This window comes from Ranitomeya imitator, chromosome 1, assembly GCF_032444005.1.
Source record: "Ranitomeya imitator isolate aRanImi1 chromosome 1, aRanImi1.pri, whole genome shotgun sequence".
Lineage (NCBI taxonomy): Eukaryota > Metazoa > Chordata > Amphibia > Anura > Dendrobatidae > Ranitomeya > Ranitomeya imitator.
Genome location: NC_091282.1, coordinates 22857789 through 22878659, shown reverse-complemented (window position 1 = coordinate 22878659; position 20871 = coordinate 22857789). Strand labels below are relative to the sequence as shown.

At 48.4% G+C, this 20871-nt stretch overlaps 1 protein-coding gene across 3 annotated transcripts in view; it reads right to left on the bottom strand.

The window, feature by feature from the left end:
* Positions 1-4513: 4513 nt before the first annotated feature.
* Positions 4514-20871, bottom strand: part of LOC138658905 (oocyte zinc finger protein XlCOF6-like) — a 110887-nt gene continuing 94529 nt past the window's right edge. Inside the window, exons 2-7 of one of the 3 annotated variants that reach the window (XM_069745870.1) lie at positions 15543-15648; positions 15245-15421; positions 15038-15161; positions 14890-14957; positions 8515-9592; positions 4514-6270 (exon numbers count right to left, since the gene is read on the bottom strand). In XM_069745870.1, coding sequence (XP_069601971.1) covers positions 4835-6270; positions 8515-9592; positions 14890-14957; positions 15038-15161; positions 15245-15421; positions 15543-15620 — 2961 coding nt within the window. In that variant the 5' untranslated portion in view covers positions 15621-15648 and the 3' untranslated portion in view covers positions 4514-4834. The remainder of the gene's footprint in view (positions 6271-8514; positions 9593-14889; positions 14958-15037; positions 15162-15244; positions 15422-15542; positions 15649-20871) is intronic. The other 2 variants (XM_069745869.1, XM_069745871.1) reach the window with 2 other exon arrangements.

Here is a 20871-nt window from a genome sequence, read left to right as displayed (position 1 = left end):
AAGACCAGAATATGTGCATCCAGATCTGCTCTTCTGTGCAGAGCTGCTCACAAAATTCACCATTTTCAGATGTGATTTTCATACCGGTTTGCAAGAACTGGAGCTAATGACCAAGCTGACAAACAGCCGCGAGCCACAATTCATGGGACCGCGAGCCACATGTGGCTCCTGAGCTACAGGTTGGGGACCCCTGATATATAGCAATGGAGTAACTACAACTGGTGAAATAGGTTACCTTATCAGTCTCTGGTTGCTGGACAATGGTGGCTGGAAAATCCCATGATGGTGCTGCATTCTGTAATGCTGTAGATAAGCCCCTGATGTTACCTAAAAGAGGGAAAAGGTCAAAGACGCCCGGCGTCTGCAGTACTTTGCTCTGCCCACAACAGGGCAGACAAAGTACGCCTGCGCCACGGCATGAAGACCAGAAGAGGACGTCATGGCATGAAGACCAGAAGAGGACGTCATGGAATGAAGATGGGAGGCTCCGGACCGGACCTGAGACACCCATCGGACCCGGACCGCAGCGGGACCGCCCCTGGGTGAGTATAATCTAACCTCTTTTTCTCCTCTTTTAGGTAACATCAGGGGCTTATCTACAGCATTACAGGACACTGTAGATAAGCCCCTGATGATGGTGAACTTACCTCACCATCCATTTTGGGGGTGACAGGTTCCCTTTAAGGAAAGTGTAGCACTGTCTCTGTACTGCGATGAAGCGTCCGGTTCTTCTTTCCTATAGTCTTGTGATCCTGGAACGAGGTGCAGAACGGGGAAAGGTCTGCTGAACGGCTAACAATGTGCACAGACCCGGTCTGGAGGCCGCAGTCTCACCGCTACAAACCGTGTGCAACGCCAGACCAGCGCTGCAAGGAGGGACAGACGGTGTCAAATGTACCAACCATTTAGTGCTGTTAAGGTCGGAGAGTAACAAAGAACTAGTCTTGGGTAATGCAGTGTCTATATGCGCAGGGGAAGGAGCGCTGCAAAGCGGCCTTGTCAATTGGCATCAATCAGCGGAAAGGGAGTCAACCTCCTGTAGCGCACGCTGGGTACCCGCCAAAAGCCCCGTTCCTGCGCGAGCAGTCCCTTTTATATCACACCTGCCCCCAGCAGTCAGGAGCAAAGGTCTACTCCGGTCAGAAAGTGCTTCCCCCTGCAACAATGGTGACAGTCCCAACAGCTCTGGCCTGGACTAGCAAGAGAGACTACTATTCTAGTCCATCTTTCTACACTCCGTGTGCTAGCCCCTGTATAATTCCGTTAACTAAGATAGCAATTTTACAATTTTATTGTTATATGTCCTTCACAGCACTGTAATCTGAACTTATCACAAGCAGAACAACATGCCTAGTGTAATAGGCAAAAGATCTATAGGGAAAGTGCTGACATGAAACAGAAACCTTACAAAAGGAAAAAAGCAACTGTCCTACTTCATTTTTTTATGGTTTGGAATAGATCAGGCGTGGGAGAGCTCAAGTTTCTCCTGTTCTAGCAAATTCCTGGGGTCTGCAGTGCTCGGACTATCATCTGCGTTTTGACGCCCGCTGGCCCTTTAAAGGGAACCGGTCACCCCGTTTTTTCAGATTGAGCTATAAATACTGTTAAATAGGGCCTGCGCTGTGTGTTACTATAGTGTATGTAGTATACCCCGATTCCCCACCTATGCTGAGAAATAACTTACCAAAGTCGCCGTTTTCGCCTGTCAATCAGGCTGGTCAGGTCGGGAGGGCGTGGTGACATCGCTGGTTCTTCCTCAGCTTTACGTTGGTGGCGTAGTGGTGAACAAGCAGCGCGCGATCTGCGCTGTCATCCCTTTCGTCGGTGGGGGCGGCCATCTTCCTGGGGCCGCGCGTGCGCAGATCGAGTGCTCTGCTGCACGGGGCTTCAGGAAAATGGCCGCGGGATGCCGCGCGTGCGCATTAGAGATCGCGGCGGCCATTTTCCCAAAGCCGAGATGCAAACTCGGCTTTGGGAAAATGGCCGCCGCGATCTCTAATGCGCACGCGCGGCATCCCGCGGCCATTTTCCTGAAGCCCCGTGCAGCAGAGCACTCGATCTGCGCACGCGCGGCCCCAGGAAGATGGCCGCCCCCACCGACGAAAGGGATGACAGCGCAGATCGCGCGCTGCTTGTTCACCACTACGCCACCAACGTAAAGCTGAGGAAGAACCAGCGATGTCACCACGCCCTCCCGACCTGACCAGCCTGATTGACAGGCGAAAACGGCGACTTTGGTAAGTTATTTCTCAGCATAGGTGGGGAATCGGGGTACACTACATACACTATAGGAACACACAGCGCAGGCCCTATTTAACAGTATTTATAGCTCAATCTCAAAAAACGGGGTGACAAGTTCCCTTTAATGTCTTCTTGCTCTTACTTCATTATTAAACACTGTGATAAGTGCAATGAAAGATTACACCCTCATGCTGTAAGTCACTAAAATATCCCAAATATTTACCGTATATACTCGAGTATAAGCCGACCCGAGTATAAGCCGACCCCCCTAATTTTGCCACAAAAAACTGGGAAAACTTATTGACTCGAGTATAAGGCTAGGGTCACATTGCGTTAGTGCAATCCGTTTAGCGCTAGCGCTAGCGGATTGCGCTAACGCAATGTTTTTTATTGGGCTGCGGTCGGGTTCGCGGTAACGTCCCCGCTCTCGCAGATCCCCGATCTGCGAGAGCGGGGAACGGACCGCGGGCGCGCCTCGGACGCTGCAAGCAGCGTCCGCGGCGCGCCAGGAATCACCGGCGCATCGCTAGCGCGTGCCGAACATGGCACGCGCTAGTGAAGCGCGTTCCCATTGCCTTCAATGGGCGCGTTAACGGCCGCGTTGCACGGCGTTAATTTCGCCGTGCAACGCTGTCCGTTTAACGCGGTCCCATAACGCAATGGGAACCCAGCCTAAGCCTAGGGTAGAAAATGCAGTAGCTACCGGTGAATTTCAAAAATAAATGCTCCATACCGTTCATTATTGCCCCATAGATGATCCATATACAACTGTGCTATATAGAATGCTCTGCACCGTTGATTATGGCCCCATAGATGCTCCTTATAATGCTGTGCCATATATAATGCTCTGCACCTTTGATTATGGCCCCATAAATGCTCCTTATAATGTTGTGCCATATATGCTCTGCACCTTTGATTGTGGCCCCATAGATGCTCCTTATAATGCTGTGCCATATATAATGCTCTGCACCTTTGATTATGGCCCCATAGATGCTCCTTATAATGCTGTGCCATATATAATACTCTGCACCGTTGATTATGGCCCCATAGATGCTCCTTATAATGTTGTGCCATATATGCTCTGCACCTTTGATTATGGCCCCATAAATGCTCCTTATAATGTTGTGCCATATATGCTCTGCACCTTTGATTATGGCCCCATAGATGCTCCTTAGAATGCTGTGCCCCATATATGCTCTGCACCTTTATGGCCCCATAGGTGCCCCTTAGAATGCTGTGCCCCATATATGCTCTGCACCTTTGATTATGGCCCCATAGATGCTCCTTAGAATGCTGTGCCCCATATATGCTCTGCACCTTTATGGCCCCATAGGTGCTCCTTATAATGCTGTGCCCCTTATATGCTCTGCACCTTTATGGCCCCATAGGTGCTCCTTAGAATGCTGCCCCATATATGCTCTGCACCTTTGATTATGGCCCCATAGATGCTCCTTAGAATGCTGTGCCCCATATATGCTCTGCACCTTTATGGCCCCATAGGTGCTCCTTATAATGCTGTGCCCCTTATATGCTCTGCACCTTTATGGCCCCATAGGTGCCCCTTAGAATGCTGTGCCCCATATATGCTCTGCACCTTTGATTATGGCCCCATAGATGCTCCTTAGAATGCTGCTGGTGCTGCCATAAAAAAAAAAATAAAAAATCACATACTCACCTCTCTTCTCAGGACGCCGGCGCTTTCAATAATTACCTGCTCCTCGTGCGGCTCCGTCTCCAGCACTGACGCTCAGCAGAGGGCGCGCACTGACTACGTCACAGCGCCCTCTAACCTGAGCGTCACTGCTAGAGGACGCTGCAGACGGAGCCGTACCGGAGCGAGGAGCAGGTAATTATAGCGCTGCGCTCCCCTTACCTGCTGCGGCGCGGTCCCTGCAGTCCCTGGCTTCTCCGGCGCTGCAGCTTCTTCCTGTAATTGAGCGGTCACATGGCACCGATCATTTACAGCAATGAATATGCGGCTCCTCCCCTATGGGGGTGGAGCCGCCTATTCATTTCTGTAATGAGCAGTGCCATGTGACCGCTCAGTACAGGAAGAATCTGCAGCGCCGGAGAAGCCAGGGACTGCAGGGACCGCGCCGCAGCAGGTAAGTATGATTACACGGCCCCCGCTCTCCCTCCCCTGCTGACACCCGGGTATATGACTCGAGTATAAGCCGAGAGGGGGACTTTCAGCCCAAAAAAATGGGCTGAAAATCTCGGCTTATACTCGAGTATATACGGTAATATAAGAAAAATAGGAAAATTTAAGAAATTTAAAAAGTCAAAAAACATTCCTTTTTATTGACACCAAAACACATGATAAAAAAACATTTAAAAACAAGGGAAAGAGGGTAACCCCCATAGGGACTCACAAACTACACAACCTAATGGTATGTCTTTGGAGTGTGGGAGAAAACCCATGCAAACACTGAGAGAACATTCAAACTCCTTGCAGATGTTGTCCTTTGTGGGATTAAAAAAAAAACAAAAAAGGTCTGCTTCCCTGTGTGTGAGTTCCATGACATCTAAAGAGATTTTACTGAAGTGACTTTCTTTTAAAACACTTTCCACATAGAGTACATGAAAAAGGATTCTACCCAGTGTGAATTTTCAGATGTCTAACGAAAGCAAATTTGTGAACAAAACATTTCCCACATTCTGAACAAGAAAATGGCTTCTCCTTGGTGTGAGATTTTAGATGTACCTTAAGCTGTGATTTCCGATTAAAACATTTCTCACATTCTGAACATGAATATGGCTTCTCCCTGGTGTGAATTTTTTGATGGCTAAGAAGATTAGATTTGTTGATAAAGCATTTTGCACAATCTGGGCAAGAAAATGGTTTTCCTGTGTGAGTTCTCTGATGTACAATTAGAGTTACCTTTTGGTTAAAACATTTCCCACATACGGTACAACAAAATGGCTTCTCCCCGGTGTGAGTATTTTGATGGTTAAGAAGATTTGATTTATTGATAAAGCTTTTTCCACATTCTGGGCATGAAAATGGTTTTCCTGTGTGAATTCTCTGATGCACAATCACAGCTGACTTTTGGTTAAAACACTTACCACATATTGTACATGAAAATGGTTTCTCCCCTGTGTGAATTATTTTATGTCTAAGAAGATCTGATTTCTGAGTAAAGCATTTATCACATTCTGAACATGAAAATGGCTTCTCCCCTGTGTGAGTTTTTAGATGTACAGTAAGCTGTGATTTCCGATTAAAACATTTCGTACATTCTGAACATGAAAACGGCTTCTCCCCTGTATGATTTTTAATATGATCAGCAAGCTGTGAGTTATTGCTATAACAATTTGAACATTCTGGACATGAATACGGCTTCTCCCCTGTGTGAGTTCTTAGATGTTCAGCAAGAAGTGATTTACTGTTATAACATTTGCCACATTGTAAACATAAAAATGATTTAGCACTTGTGTGGATTCTCATGTGTCTAACAAAAGCAAATTTGTGAAGAAAATATTTTCCACATTCTGAACAAGAAAATGGCTTCTCCCCGGTGTGAGTTTTTAGATGTGTAACAAGCTGTGATTTCCGATTAAAACATTTCTCACATTCTGAACATGAAAACGGCTTCTCCCCTGTGTGAGTATGTTGATGGTTAAGAAGATTTGATTTGTGGATAAAACGTTTTCCACATTCTGGACATGAAAATGGTTTTCCACTGTGAATTCTCTGATGTACAAATAGAGTTGAATTTTGTTTAAAACACTTTCCACATATGGTACAAGAAAATGGCTTCTCCTCCGTGTGAATTCTTACATGGTTATCAAGATATGATTTCCAGGTAAAACATTTCTTACATTCTGGACATGAATATGGCTTCTCCCCTTTGTCAGCTTTTTGGTCTTGATCACCCTTCGTGTTGCTTTTATTTTGCCCAACATTCTGGGGTGAATCAGAAGACAGGAATTGTTTAAATGCATTAGATGACAAATCTTGGGTGTGAAGGGCTGAGGGTATATCTAGGACAACAGGATAGTCATCATATGTATTCTGTATACCAGAATCTGTCAAAAGGATAAAACAGATGTTGAAAATGTTAAACCATAACATTAAAACTTGGTTTCCACTGGTAAACTCAAATCTCTGACTGCAGGATCGGTTGCACTGCTCAGATAACAATGGTCTTATGATGGTGTGATATGTTATGTGGGTATCATTTTATGTCTTTATATTTTACTGATTTTTAAATTGTTCTCTTGTTGCCCTGTATCACTCCTTGTATTCCCCATATTGTCTAGAGTCTCAATTACCTTCCAAAAGGCTGATAATTGAATTAACTGTCTGCAGCCTGACTGTATATATGCCTCTTGATGAACCCCCGTGTAGTGCCTTAATCCCCGAGGCACCTTTGTCAGGTCTGGGAGGCCTGAAAACCTCCCCAACCTGTCTGACTACCCCTGGACATTAGGAGGGGGCTGGGGAGGACAGGAGCTGAAAGTCAGTTTCTGTGTGGTGAGGATGGTGTGAAGACAGCACGTCAGGGAGAAGGGGAAGCATATGGACCATTTTTATCCTCTGTCTGCTGGATTATTGGACTCTCATCTCCTTGGACATTTTTCCTGTCACTGAACTGCATTCGTGTTCTGGACTATTATATCCTCAGTGTGGTGGATTGTTTATGGACCTTTTAGTTTTGCCTATAATATAGGTCTTGGGATTGTTCACACTTCCCTCGCTCTGTTGATTGCGTGTTATCGGAGAAGGACCCCGTGACAAGTCTTACTACCAAAACGACCCTTCTACAATACAAAGTCAAATCACATAGACAGTTACTTAATAATATTGATTATATTGAGAATCCTATACCACAAGACCCATATCCATGGCTACCTTATGTAAGGTGACATAAGAGGAATAAGACTTTATGATACCATAAAACAAGTGTCTAAAGACTGTATAAGAAAGAAGAAGTCATCAACAGAAATGTACAACCAAGCAGATTTGTCACTTTTTAACACCTTGTGATTACTAAAAAAATTAAAATCTGTATATTTTTCTCCTAGAAAAAAGTCAGACTCTAGGAATATCCTTTTTCCTATTTTTAAACTTGTATCCTGCACATTTCCCTGATGAAATTACTTCAGTAGAACAATTGTTCAAGAGTTTCACGATTAAATTGTTGGGCCCCAGACATCCTATCAGGACTCAATGGGTTCTAAGAGATGATACTCATTTTCCATGTAACCATGAAATTTGGGTGTGTGATAATATCGATCTCCACATCTGAGTTTGTGCTTTGTGGTTGGCTTCTCTGTCCGCCGAGCCACAGCAGATACATTTTTTCTCCGGGAGTTTAGTTTCTGTTATCCTTGCTACAGTGATTTTAGGGTACCAGGTGTTTTCATTTGCTCATTTGTCTGCCCTATCACCTTTCGGGTGCAGCTTTCTATACTTTACCCCAGCTGCTATTTCCTGCTGGTGATGGTCTCATTTTGAAGTCCATCCATATTGCTGTTGTTTAAGCTGGTCAGTGAAAGACCATCTAGGGTTTCTCTCTTCATTATTTATCCTTCACCTATATTCTGTTTCTAGTTAGGAAGTAGGTGGTTAATTTTCTAACAGTAAATTAATTTATTTACTGCTTTATTTTGTATTTCGTGGTTTATTTTACTCACTTTGGGATTTTTTTCAGCGCATTTTACCTTCTGTAGGTAATTTGCACTCTGCTCTGCCTTCCGGTTCCTTAGGAGGAACGTGACACGCTTGACGGCCTTTCGGGCAGCATTGGTCCGAATTGCCATCGTCTAGTCTGTGGTTGGGGCTAACTCAACTCATGCAGTAACCACTATAGAGTGCGGGGACAGGATCTCTAGCCTGTGCAAGAGCTGGCTGGTTCAGTTGCAGTTTTTCCATAAGTAGTTACTACACAATCATAACAGATTTCTCCATGTTCTGTCACACAATGACATAAGTTTAATAAAAGCTAATGGTTTCTTAGTCCCTAAATTTGGCAGCAAATACCTTTACCTCATCAGTACTGACAGCAGATAATAGGAAACAGGACTCAGCCTCGTTCACATAGGCAGAATTCATCTCCAGCTGTATTTTTCATCTATAATGTGACTGCACATCCTGTGTTATCACCTGCACCGATATCACAGCTTCAGACACATTGATATTTAATTTTTTTTATGAAGGGTGAAGGGATGAATATACTGCTGAAAAACTGATAGATCAAAGACCATTAAAAAAATTCGTATTCGGTGACTGAGAGGAATCTGTGACTACTCTTCTTATTCACAACTCACCTGGGCGGTGATCTGTAGGGGTCTCTTCTTTACACCGCTGATCGCCCCTCATATTAGGGGTCTCCTCTTTACACCGCTGATCTCTCCTCACATTAGGGGTCTCCTCTTTACACCGCTGATCGCCCCTCACATTAGGGGTCTCTTCTTTACACCGCTGATCGCTCCTCACATTAGGGGTCTCCTCTATACACCGCTGATCGCCCCTCACATTAGGGGTCTCCTCTTTACACCACTGATCGCCCCTCACATTAGGGGTCTCCTCTTTACACCACTGATCGCCCCTCACATTAGGGGTCTCTTCTATACACCACTGATCTCTCCTCACATTAGGGGTCTCCTCTTTACACCACTGATCGCCCCTCACATTAGGGATCTCCTCTTTACACCACTGATCGCCCCTCACATTAGGGATCTCCTCTTTACACCACTGATCTCTCCTCACATTAGGGGTCTCCTCTTTACACCGCTGACCGCCCCTCACATTAGGGTTCTCTTCTATACACCACTGATTGCCCCTCACATTAGGGGTCTCCTCTTTACACCACTGATCGCCCCTCACATTAGGGATCTCCTCTTTACACCACTGATCTCTCCTCACATTAGGGGTCTCCTCTTTACACCGCTGACCGCCCCTCACATTAGGGGTCTCTTCTTTACACCGCTGATCGCTCCTCACATTAGGGGTCTCCTCTATACACAGCTGTTCGCTCCTCACATTAGGGGTCTCCTCTTTACACCACTGATCACCCCTCACATTAGGGGTCTCCTCTTTACACCGCTGATCGCCCCTCACATTAGGGGTCTCCTCTTTACACTGCTCATCACCCCTCACATTAGGGGTCTCCTCTTTACACTGCTCATCACCCCTCACATTAGGGGTCTCCTCTTTACACCACTGATTGCCCCTCACATTAGGGGTCTCTTCTTTACACTGCTCATCACCCCTCACATTAGGGGTCTCCTCTTTACACCGCTGATCACCCCTCACATTAGGGGTCTCCTCTTTACACCGCTGATCGCCCCTCACATTTCTCTCTGGACCATTAATATTGTTCAGTTCTTCAACCGGATCCAAAAGCTGCAAAACAAATATTGTAAAAGTCCCCGATGATGGGAGAAGTCCCCGGGAATAATGGTGAGAAGAACCGGACATGGGATGTCTGTGGTCAGCTGTGATCCTGCCGCCTCCACCGCTCTCATTACACAAGTATCTATATATATAATTCTAATGTCTAAGGTCCATTTCCATCTGTTTGTCTGTAACGGAAATCCCGCGTCGCTGGGATCAGACCAATCAGCGACAGGTTGTACTATTGATGCTGCCTATGCAGCATCAATAGTGAAAATATATAATGTTAAAAATAATAAAAAATCTTACTATTCTCACCTTCCGGCGGCCCCCAAAGCCTTTCCCATCCTCGCGATGCTCTCGGCAGCTCCGTTCCCAGTAATGCGTGCGAAATGACCCCAGATGACGTAGGATTATGCGAGACCGCTATGTCTTCACAGGTTATTGCAGCAAAGCATCACTGGGAATGGACCTGGCAAGAGCATTGCTAACTCCTGGGCTGGATCCGGGGGCCGCCGTAAGGTGAGTATATAACTATTTTTTATTTTAATTATTTTTTTAACAGGGATATGATGCCCACACTACTATATACTACGTGGGCTGTTCTATATACTACGTGGGCTGTTATATACTCCATGGCTGTGCTATATACTACGTAGCTGCTATATACTACGTGGCTGTGCTATACACTACGTGGGCTGTGCCTGTGCTATATACTATGTGCACTGTGCTATTTACTAGGTGGACTGTGCTATATACTACGTGGACTGTACTATATACTACGTGAATTGTGCTATATACTACGTGGACTGTGTTATATAGTAAGTGGCTGCTATATCCTACGTGGCTGTGCTATACACTACGTCGGCTGTACCTGTGCTATATACTACGTGGCTGTGTTATATACTACGTGGCTGTGCTATATAGTACGTGGACTGTACTATATACTACGTGCACTGTGCTATATAGTACGTGGGCTGTGTTATATACTACGTGGAATGTACTATATACGTGGATTGTGCTATATACTACGTGGGCTGTTATATGCTACGTGGCTGTGCTATATACTATGTGGTTGTGTTATATGCTACGTGGCTGTGCTATATACTACGTGGCTGTGCTATATACTACGTGGGCTGTGTTATATGCTACCTGGCTGTGCTATATACTACGTGGCTGTGTTATATGCTACATGGCTGTGCTATATGCTACGTAGGCTGTGTTAGATACTACATGCAGTTGCGTATCTAGGGGAGGGGCAGCCGGGGCATGTGCCCCGGGCGCAGCTGACAGGGGGGGCGTCAGCAGGCCGTCTGATGATGCGGCGGTCCAAGGAGGCTCCTCGTCGCCGGCATTCTGCCGCCCCCACACTGAGATAGTCCCGTTCTCTGAGCCGGCTGTCAAATTGACAGCCAGCTCAGAGAAAGTGCTGCATGTTGAATCCCAAGTGTCAGCGGCGTAACTACCCCACAGCAGAGCCCCTCCACTGCAGAGAGCCGCACACCACAGCTGTTGCTGCCGCTGCTCTGTGCGCACAGGACCTGTGATGAGGTCACATGAGGGGAGGAGTCAGGAGTCACATGATCAAGGGCCTCCGTGTAGTGCAGGACTCTGATGGTTCTCATGGTGCTGGACGAGGGTAAGCTTTTGTGTGGGGTCAGGAGTGGTTTGTGTGGATGTAGCAGAGCCGTGCGTGTACGAGGTGTACAAAGCAGAAGCCGTGTGTGCAAGGTGTATGGAGCGTAGCTGGGTGTGTATGAGGTGTACAGAGCGGAACTGGGTGTGTGCAAGGTGTATGGAGCTGAGCCGTGTGTGTACGAGGTGTACAGAGCAGTGTCGTGTGTGTACGAGGTATACAGAGCGGAACTGGGTGTGTGCAAGGTGTATGGAGCTGAGCCGTGTGTGTACGAGGTGTACGGAGCGGAGCCGTGTGTGTATGAGGTGTACGGAGCTGAGCTGGGTGTGTACGAGGTGTACGGAGTGGAGCCGTGTGTGCAAGGTGTATAGAGCGGAGTCATGTGTGTCTATGAGGTGTATGGAGTGGAGCCGCGTGTGTACGAGGTGTACGGAGCGGAGCCGTGTGTGCAAGGTGTACGGAGCTCAGCTGCATGTGTAGGAGTAACTAGGTGTGGCCATTATACTGTACGCAATATGTGTGTGTGTGTGTGTGTGTTTGTGCGTGCATGCTTGGCGCTGTGGGTGAATGTGCAGAAACGTAAATGTTTTGTGTGTGTGTGTATGGGGAGGAGAGGCGAGGGCAATGATGGGGCTGACAGGGAGAGTGCAATAATTGAGATGGAGAGGGAGGAGGAAATGATGGATGTGGTGGAATGGGCAATGATGGAGGTGGAATGGCCAATGATGGGGGTGGGGGGAGGCAATGATGGAGGTGGAAATTGGAATGAGCAATGATGGTGGTGGGGGAGAATGAATGGTGGGGAGAAGGAAATCATGGAGGTGGTGGAAAGGGCAATAATGAAGGGGGGAAGAAATGATGGTGGTGGTAGAATGGACAAGGATGGTGGTGGTGGAAAGCACACTGATGATATTGGAGGAAGAGAAAATGATGGAGGTGGTGGAATGGGCAAGTATGGTGATGGTGGCGAAAAGGACAATGGTGATGGTGGTGGAAAGGGCAATGATGGGGATGGTGAGGGAAGAGAAGGTGATGGATATGGTGGAAAAGGCAAAGGAGGAAATGATGGAGGTGGTGGAATGGGAAATTATGGGGTGGTGGGGGAGAAAGCAATGATAGTGGTGGTGGAGAAGGCAAAGATGGAGTTGGTGAAGAGAGCAATGATGGGGTGGCATAGAGGAAAATAATGGGCATATATGAGGAAACAGTACAGGAGAATGGGGGGCATATCTGAGGAAACAGTATGGGGGATGGGTGCAGACAGTATGAGGAGCGAACGGGGGAATGTATGTGGACACAGTATGAGTAGCGATGTGAAAAATGTATGTGAACAGAGTACTGGGAGTGAGGGAATTGGGATGTGTGCAGACACAGTATGGGGAGTCAGGTGAGCAGGCAGTATAGAAAGTGAGGGGGAAAATATATGAGGAGACAGTATGGTGAACAGGAGGGATGTGAGAGGAGACAGTATGAGGAGGGAGGGGAATAGTGTGAGGAGACAGTATGGGGGAGAAAAGTGAGTGGGCACAGAATAGAAACTGAGTAATGGGGGCGTAGCAAGGGGGGACAGTGTAAGGGCACAGCCAGGAGGTGACAGTATACCAAGGAGGGGGAGTGTGATGAGAGAGTACAGTATAAATACTGGGCCCTATAGAGGGGGACACAGTGTGAGAGGACAGTGTGAAGAGGGGGGCCGGTATGGAAAGGAGAGGTCAGTGTGAAGAGCATGTACCATAAGAGGGACAGTGTGGGGGTCATATTTTGCGCAGACAATATAGTGAGGGGCAATTTTTTATTCAGGAGCATTATAATGACACTTGTATCTTTAAGGGCATCATGTGGAGATTTTCTGCAAAAGAGCGGAGAAGATGGAAGTCTGCAGAGACGGCTGTGGGTGAGAAAACTCATCATGGGGTCTGGACAAGATGAAGAAAAGAAGGAGAACGGCCCCAGAGATGACGTCCTCTATAAGGTACCTGGATGTAAATGTTATTTGTGATACTGACTAACTCTCTTGTTTTTATTTATGTTAGGAGCATTAAAGGGGATGTCCAGGTTTGTAATGAGTCTGCAGTTATTCTTTATGACTGCAGACTTCTGACTTCTCACAATGCGCCCTGAACACTGTCAGGATTCTCTCGTGCTGGCGATTTACATTAATGCGGTCACATGCTGACTAGATATGTGTGACCTCAGTCAATGAAAATGAACTGAGAGAGTCTAGTCGGAATGTGGTCAGAAGTATACAAATCACATGCTTGTGCTGACATGACCGTCCACCGGCAAGGGAGAATCCTAGTAGTGTGCAGTGCATTAGTTGTAACAATTCAGAAGCTGCGATTTCAGGATTCAGCTCTGCAGGTTCCAGTAGTCGTCACATGGACACTTCACTCATATGTGATTTTCATACTTGTGGTCCTGTGACATCGAGCTTCTCTTCTGCTTCTCTCAGTTTTTCACTGACTATTGAGAGCATTAAGGAGAGCGGCTCGTGGGCACATGACTAAGTGTGCAAATCGCATATGTCCTGGGAAGGGGGAGGGGGGGCGCCAAAATGTATTCTTGCCCTGGGTGCCAGAAACCCTAGATACGCCTCTGACTACATGGCTGTGCTATATACTACATGGGCTGTTATATGCTGCGTCTGTGCTATACGCTACGTGGCTGTGCTATATACTACGTGGGCTGTTATATGCTACGTGGGCTGTGCTATATGCTACGTGGCTGTGCTATATACTACGTGGCTGTGCTATATGCTACGTGGCTGTGCTATATGCTACGTGGCTGTGCTATATGCTACGTGGTTTTGTTATATACTACGTGTCTGTGCTATATACAATATGGGCTGTGTTATATGCTACGTGACAGCTATATTCTAAGTGGGCTATGTTAGATACTACATGGCTGAGCTATAAGCTACGTGGCTGTGCTATATACTACGTGGGCTGTTATATGCTACGTGGGCTGTATTATATGCTACGTGGCTGTGCTATATGCTACGTGGCTGTGATATCTGCTACGTGGCTGTGATATATACTATGTGGTTGTGTTATATGCTACGTGTCTGTCCTATATACTACGTGGCTCTGTTATATGCTACGTGGGTGTGCTATATACGATGTGGGCTGTTATACGCTACGTGGCTGTGCTATATGCTATGTGGCTGTGTTATATGCTACGTGGGCTGTGTTAGAAACTACATGGCTGTGCTATATGCTACATGGCTGTGCTATATACTACGTGGGCTGTTATATGTTACGCGGCTGTGCAAAGTGGCTGTGTTATATACTATGTGGGCTGTTATATGCTACGTGGCTGTGCTATATACTACGTGGTTATGTTATATGCTACGTAGCTGTGCTACATGCTACGTGGGCTGTGTTATATGCTACGTGGGATGTGTTATATGCTACGTAGGCTGTGTTATATGCTACGTGGGCTGTGTTATATGCTACGTGGGCTGTGTTATATGCTACCTGGCTGTGCTATATGCTACGTGGGCTGTTATATGCTACGTTTACTGAAGAAGTTCTGTCATAGATATTCTAGAATACCTGATGCGTTAGAATCGGGCCACTATCTAGTAAAACATATAATTCTGGAGGAGAAAACAAGACGGAACACAAGGACGTCACAGCCGTCTACACATCATTGGGAGATCTCCATCTACCTGATGGTCCTGTGGAGGAGGAGGAGGAGTGGGACATCTCTCTGGGGTTGTCCTCTTACTGGAGAGAACTGAGGAGACACAGACAGGACTGACACCATTATTACATACAGAGAATTATAGGCCGTGTGTATTTAGTCCTGTCTATTACCTGGTGATGTGCGGGGCCGATGCTCCTCCATCATCACCTCCTGGTACCGATCCTTGTGTCCTTCTAGATACTCCCACTCCTCCATGGAGAAATAGACGGTGACGTCCTGACACCTTATAGGAACCTGACACACACAATGATACCATAATCACCCAGAATCCTCCAGTGCTGTCCTGTATAATGTCCCAGCATTCCCAGCAGCGTCACCTGTCCAGTCAGCAGCTCAATCATCTTGTTGGTGAGTTCTAGAATCTTCTGGTTATTGATGTCCTCATGTATTAGGGGGTGAGGTAGAGGCTCCAGGATTGGGCCCAGGGTTCCTCCCCATCCTTCAGATACAGGGGCCTGACAGCGATCACTAGAGATCTTCACTACTGTGTAATCCTGAGTGTGGAGACATCAATAATATCACTACAGACATCTCCAGAGTCCATCATCTCTCCGGTCATATCCCCTGTTATTCCCATAGAGAATGAGTTCATGTGATGACATCAGAGCCTCTCACCTCTCCAGTAAGATGGAAGATTATCTCTAGGGTGAGTTTTAATATCTTCTCCGCTAATTTGCCTCTGTCCTTATTCATCTTTCATAGGTCAATTAGAAAAAATCTCCTATTTAAAAAAAACCCAAAACAATTACCTGGAGATAATAAGGGGAAATCATTGAAGAGGATATAAAAGTGTAGATGATGTATTCTCCCTTCTATTGAACAGAAGAATAACTTGGGGTCTGTCACTCTCTCTCCTCCATGTGTAGTGCGGGGTCTGTCTGGTGGTTCAAGAAGACAGACTTGCAAACTGATACCATTTAACATACAGTGTAAGTCTGTAATAGTGACTTGTACATAGTGTGGGTTTATCTTTGTTTATTGATGTGTGCTGATATGCTAATTGTGCATTGAATTCCAGAACTAGCTTGGTGACTTCTAAACCAGAGATGGAAAGACTGTGCAAATAGATTGAATGGTCAAGTAGTGCTATGTAATTCTAAAAATACCTTACATGCCTTGGGTATAAAAAGACTCAGAGATCACATCCTGGGAGAGTGAAGTAACACAGAGCTACCAGCCAGACATTTTGCAAACCACCCCAACAGACAAGAGAACGCACTGCACCCAATTCATCATGGCACCATCACGAGGGACACTGATCTATGATTCTATAGGTAACAACCTAGGGGTTTTCGGCTCCGGTTGGAAGGACACAGATCTGATCCAGTGACCATCTCTGAACCATGCCAGGTTTGGGACCCGCTGGTCACCTGGTTCCATGGGGATGGTCAGATAAGCCAGGTGGTGACTCTCGTGGCAACTGGCTTTGGACCTTGTATGGACTCTATGGACAGTTCTTGGTCATCTCCCTATGCTTGTCGTTACCTCTTCTCTGTGCGTGCATCCACAGATGGAGTAGCGACCCTGGGAGCTCTGACATGTCAACTGGCTCTGAACCTTGTATGGACTCTATGGACAGTTCTTGGTCATCTCCCTATGCTTTTCGCTGCCCCTTCTCTGTGCGTTCATCCACAGATGGAGTAGCGACCCTGGGAGCTCTGACATCATGTCATACTGGAAATACATGGAGACGCAGTGATCTTTTATATGCGTTCTTTTTACCATATGCTTTGGCAATGCTAACATGTACTTAGTCCTGCCAATAAAGCTCATTTGAATTGAATTGAATTGAAATGTGCCCATGTAATCAAGCAATTACAGCCATGTTGGGATTGTTCTGTTTGCTATTGTGTGCTGTAGTTCAATAAAGTATTGCCACATTGTTTTACCTTAACCCTGTGTTGTCTGTGTAGTGTATTGCCCACTGGGAGAGAGAGCGGGCGTTCAGTGGTATGAGCTGTGGTCCATGCAGTCTTGCTAAAGACAGCCGGGCCAGCGGACGAGAGCACCCACTGACCCCGTTTCTTCACAGGGTCTGTCACTCTCTCCCCCCATGTGTAGTGCAGGGTCTGTCACTCTCTCCCACCCATGTGTAGTGCAGGGTCTGTCACTCTCTCTCCTCCATGTGTAGTGCGGGGTCTGTCACTCTCTCCCCCATCTGTAGTGTGGGGTCTGTCACTCTCTCCCCCATGTGTAGTGTGGGGTCTGTCACTCTCTCTCCTCCATGTGTAGTGCGGGGTCTGTCACTCTCTCCCCCCCATGTGTAGTGCAGGGTCTGTCACTCTCTCCCACCCATGTGTAGTGCAGGGTCTGTCACTCTCTCTCCTCCATGTGTAGTGCGGGGTCTGTCACTCTCTCCCCCATGTGTAGTGTGGGGTCTGTCACTCTCTCTCCTCCATGTGTAGTGCGGGGTCTGTCACTCTCTCTCCTCCATGTGTAGTGCGGGGTCTGTCACTCTCTCTCCTCCATGTGTAGTGCGGGGTCTGTCACTCTCTCTCCTCCATGTGTAGTGCAGGGTCTGTCACTCTCTCTCCTCCATGTGTAGTGCAGGGTCTGTCACTCTCTCTCCTCCATGTGTAGTGCAGGGTCTGTCACTCTCTCTCCTCCATGTGTAGTGCGGGGTCTGTCACTCTCTCCCCCATGTGTAGTGCAGGGTCTGTCACTCTCTCTCCTCCATGTGTAGTGCGGGGTCTGTCACTCTCTCTCCTCCATGTGTAGTGCAGGGTCTGTCACTCTCTCTCCTCCATGTGTAGTGCAGGGTCTGTCACTCTCTCTCCTCCATGTGTAGTGCAGGGTCTGTCACTCTCTCCCCCATGTGTAGTGCAGGGTCTGTCACTCTCTCCCACCCATGTGTAGTGCAGGGTCTGTCACTCTCTCTCCTCCATGTGTAGTGCAGGGTCTGTCACTCTCTCTCCTCCATGTGTAGTGCGGGGTCTGTCACTCTCTCCCCCATCTGTAGTGTGGGGTCTGTCACTCTCTCCCCCATGTGTAGTGTGGGGTCTGTCACTCTCTCTCCTCCATGTGTAGTGCAGGGTCTGTCACTCTCTCCCCCCCATGTGTAGTGCAGGGTCTGTCACTCTCTCCCACCCATGTGTAGTGCAGGGTCTGTCACTCTCTCTCCTCCATGTGTAGTGCGGGGTCTGTCACTCTCTCCCCCATCTGTAGTGTGGGGTCTGTCACTCTCTCCCCCATGTGTAGTGTGGGGTCTGTCACTCTCTCTCCTCCATGTGTAGTGCGGGGTCTGTCACTCTCTCTCCTCCATGTGTAGTGCGGGGTCTGTCACTCTCTCTCCTCCATGTGTAGTGCGGGGTCTGTCACTCTCTCTCCTCCATGTGTAGTGCAGGGTCTGTCACTCTCTCTCCTCCATGTGTAGTGCAGGGTCTGTCACTCTCTCTCCTCCATGTGTAGTGCGGGGTCTGTCACTCTCTCCCCCATGTGTAGTGCAGGGTCTGTCACTCTCTCTCCTCCATGTGTAGTGCGGGGTCTGTCACTCTCTCTCCTCCATGTGTAGTGCAGGGTCTGTCACTCTCTCTCCTCCATGTGTAGTGCGGGGTCTGTCACTCTCTCTCCTCCATGTGTAGTGCAGGGTCTGTCACTCTCTCCCCCCCATGTGTAGTGCAGGGTCTGTCACTCTCTCCTCCATGTGTAGTGCAGGGTCTGTCACTCTCTCTCCCCCATGTGTAGTGCAGGATCTGTCACTCTCTCTCCCCCATGTGTAGTGCAGGGTCTGTCACTCTCTCTCCTCCATGTGTAGTGCAGGGTCTGTCACTCTCTCTCCTCCATGTGTAGTGCAGGGTCTGTCACTCTCTCTCCTCCATGTGTAGTGCAGGGTCTGTCACTCTCTCTCCTCCATGTGTAGTGCGGGGTCTGTCACTCTCTCTCCCCCATGTGTAGTGCAGGGTCTGTCACTCTCTCTCCTCCATGTGTAGTGTGGGGTCTGTCACTCTCTCTCCTCCATGTGTAGTGCAGGGTCTGTCACTCTCTCTCCTCCATGTGTAGTGCGGGGTCTGTCACTCTCTCTCCCCCATGTGTAGTGCAGGGTCTGTCACTCTCTCTCCTCCATGTGTAGTGTGGGGTCTGTCACTCTCTCTCCTCCATGTGTAGTGCGGGGTCTGTCACTCTCTCCCCCATGTGTAGTGCAGGGTCTGTCACTCTCTCCCCCCCATGTGTAGTGCAGGGTCTGTCACTCTCTCCTCCATGTGTAGTGCAGGGTCTGTCACTCTCTCTCCTCCATGTGTAGTGCGGGGTCTGTCACTCTCTCTCCTCCATGTGTAGTGCAGGGTCTGTCACTCTCTCTCCTCCATGTGTAGTGCAGGGTCTGTCACTCTCTCTCCCCCATGTGTAGTGCAGGGTCTGTCACTCTCTCTCCTCCACGTGTAGTGCAGGGTCTGTCACTCTCTCTCCCCCATGTGTAGTGCAGGGTCTGTCACTCTCTCTCCTCCATGTGTAGTGCGGGGTCTGTCACTCTCTCTCCTCCATGTGTAGTGCGGGGTCTGTCACTCTCTCTCCTCCATGTGTAGTGCAGGGTCTGTCACTCTCTCTCCTCCATGTGTAGTGCGGGGTCTGTCACTCTCTCTCCTCCATGTGTAGTGCGGGGTCTGTCACTCTCTCTCCCCCATGTGTAGTGTGGGGTCTGTCACTCTCTCTCCTCCATGTGTAGTGCGGGGTCTGTCACTCTCTCTCCTCCATGTGTAGTGCAGGGTCTGTCACTCTCTCTCCCCCATGTGTAGTGCAGGGTCTGTCGCTCTCTGTCCTCCATGTGTAGTGCGGGGTCTGTCACTCTCTCTCCTCCATGTGTAGTGCGGGGTCTGTCACTCTCTCTCCTCCATGTGTAGTGCAGGGTCTGTCACTCTCTCTCCCCCATGTGTAGTGCAGGGTCTGTCGCTCTCTCTCCTCCATGTGTAGTGCGGGGTCTGTCACTCTCTCTCCTCCATGTGTAGTGCAGGGTCTGTCACTCTCTCTCCTCCACGTGTAGTGCAGGGTCTGTCACTCTCTCTCCCCCATGTGTAGTGCGGGGTCTGTCACTCTCTCTCCTCCACGTGTAGTGCAGGGTCTGTCACTCTCTCTCCTCCATGTGTAGTGCGGGGTCTGTCACTCTCTCTCCTCCATGTGTAGTGCAGGGTCTGTCACTCTCTCTCCTCCATGTGTAGTGCGGGGTCTGTCACTCTCTCCCCCATGTGTAGTGCGGGGTCTGTCACTCTCTCTCCTCCATGTGTAGTGCAGGGTCTGTCACTCTCTCTCCTCCATGTGTAGTGCGGGGTCTGTCACTCTCTCTCCTCCATGTGTAGTGCAGGGTCTGTCACTCTCTCTCCTCCATGTGTAGTGCAGGGTCTGTCACTCTCTCTCCCCCATGTGTAGTGCGGGGTCTGTCACTCTCTCTCCTCCATGTGTAGTGCAGGGTCTGTCACTCTCTCTCCTCCATGTGTAGTGCGGGGTCTGTCACTCTCTCTCCTCCATGTGTAGTGCAGGGTCTGTCACTCTCTCTCCTCCATGTGTAGTGCGGGGTCTGTCACTCTCTCCCCCATGTGTAGTGCGGGGTCTGTCACTCTCTCTCCTCCATGTGTAGTGCAGGGTCTGTCACTCTCTCTCCTCCATGTGTAGTGCGGGGTCTGTCACTCTCTCTCCTCCATGTGTAGTGCAGGGTCTGTCACTCTCTCTCCTCCATGTGTAGTGCAGGGTCTGTCACTCTCTCTCCTCCATGTGTAGTGCAGGGTCTGTCACTCTCTCTCCCCCATGTGTAGTGCGGGGTCTGTCACTCTCTCTCCTCCATGTGTAGTGCAGGGTCTGTCACTCTCTCTCCTCCATGTGTAGTGCGGGGTCTGTCACTCTCTCTCCTCCATGTGTAGTGCAGGGTCTGTCACTCTCTCTCCTCCATGTGTAGTGCAGGGTCTGTCACTCTCTCTCCTCCATGTGTAGTGCGGGGTCTGTCACTCTCTCTCCTCCA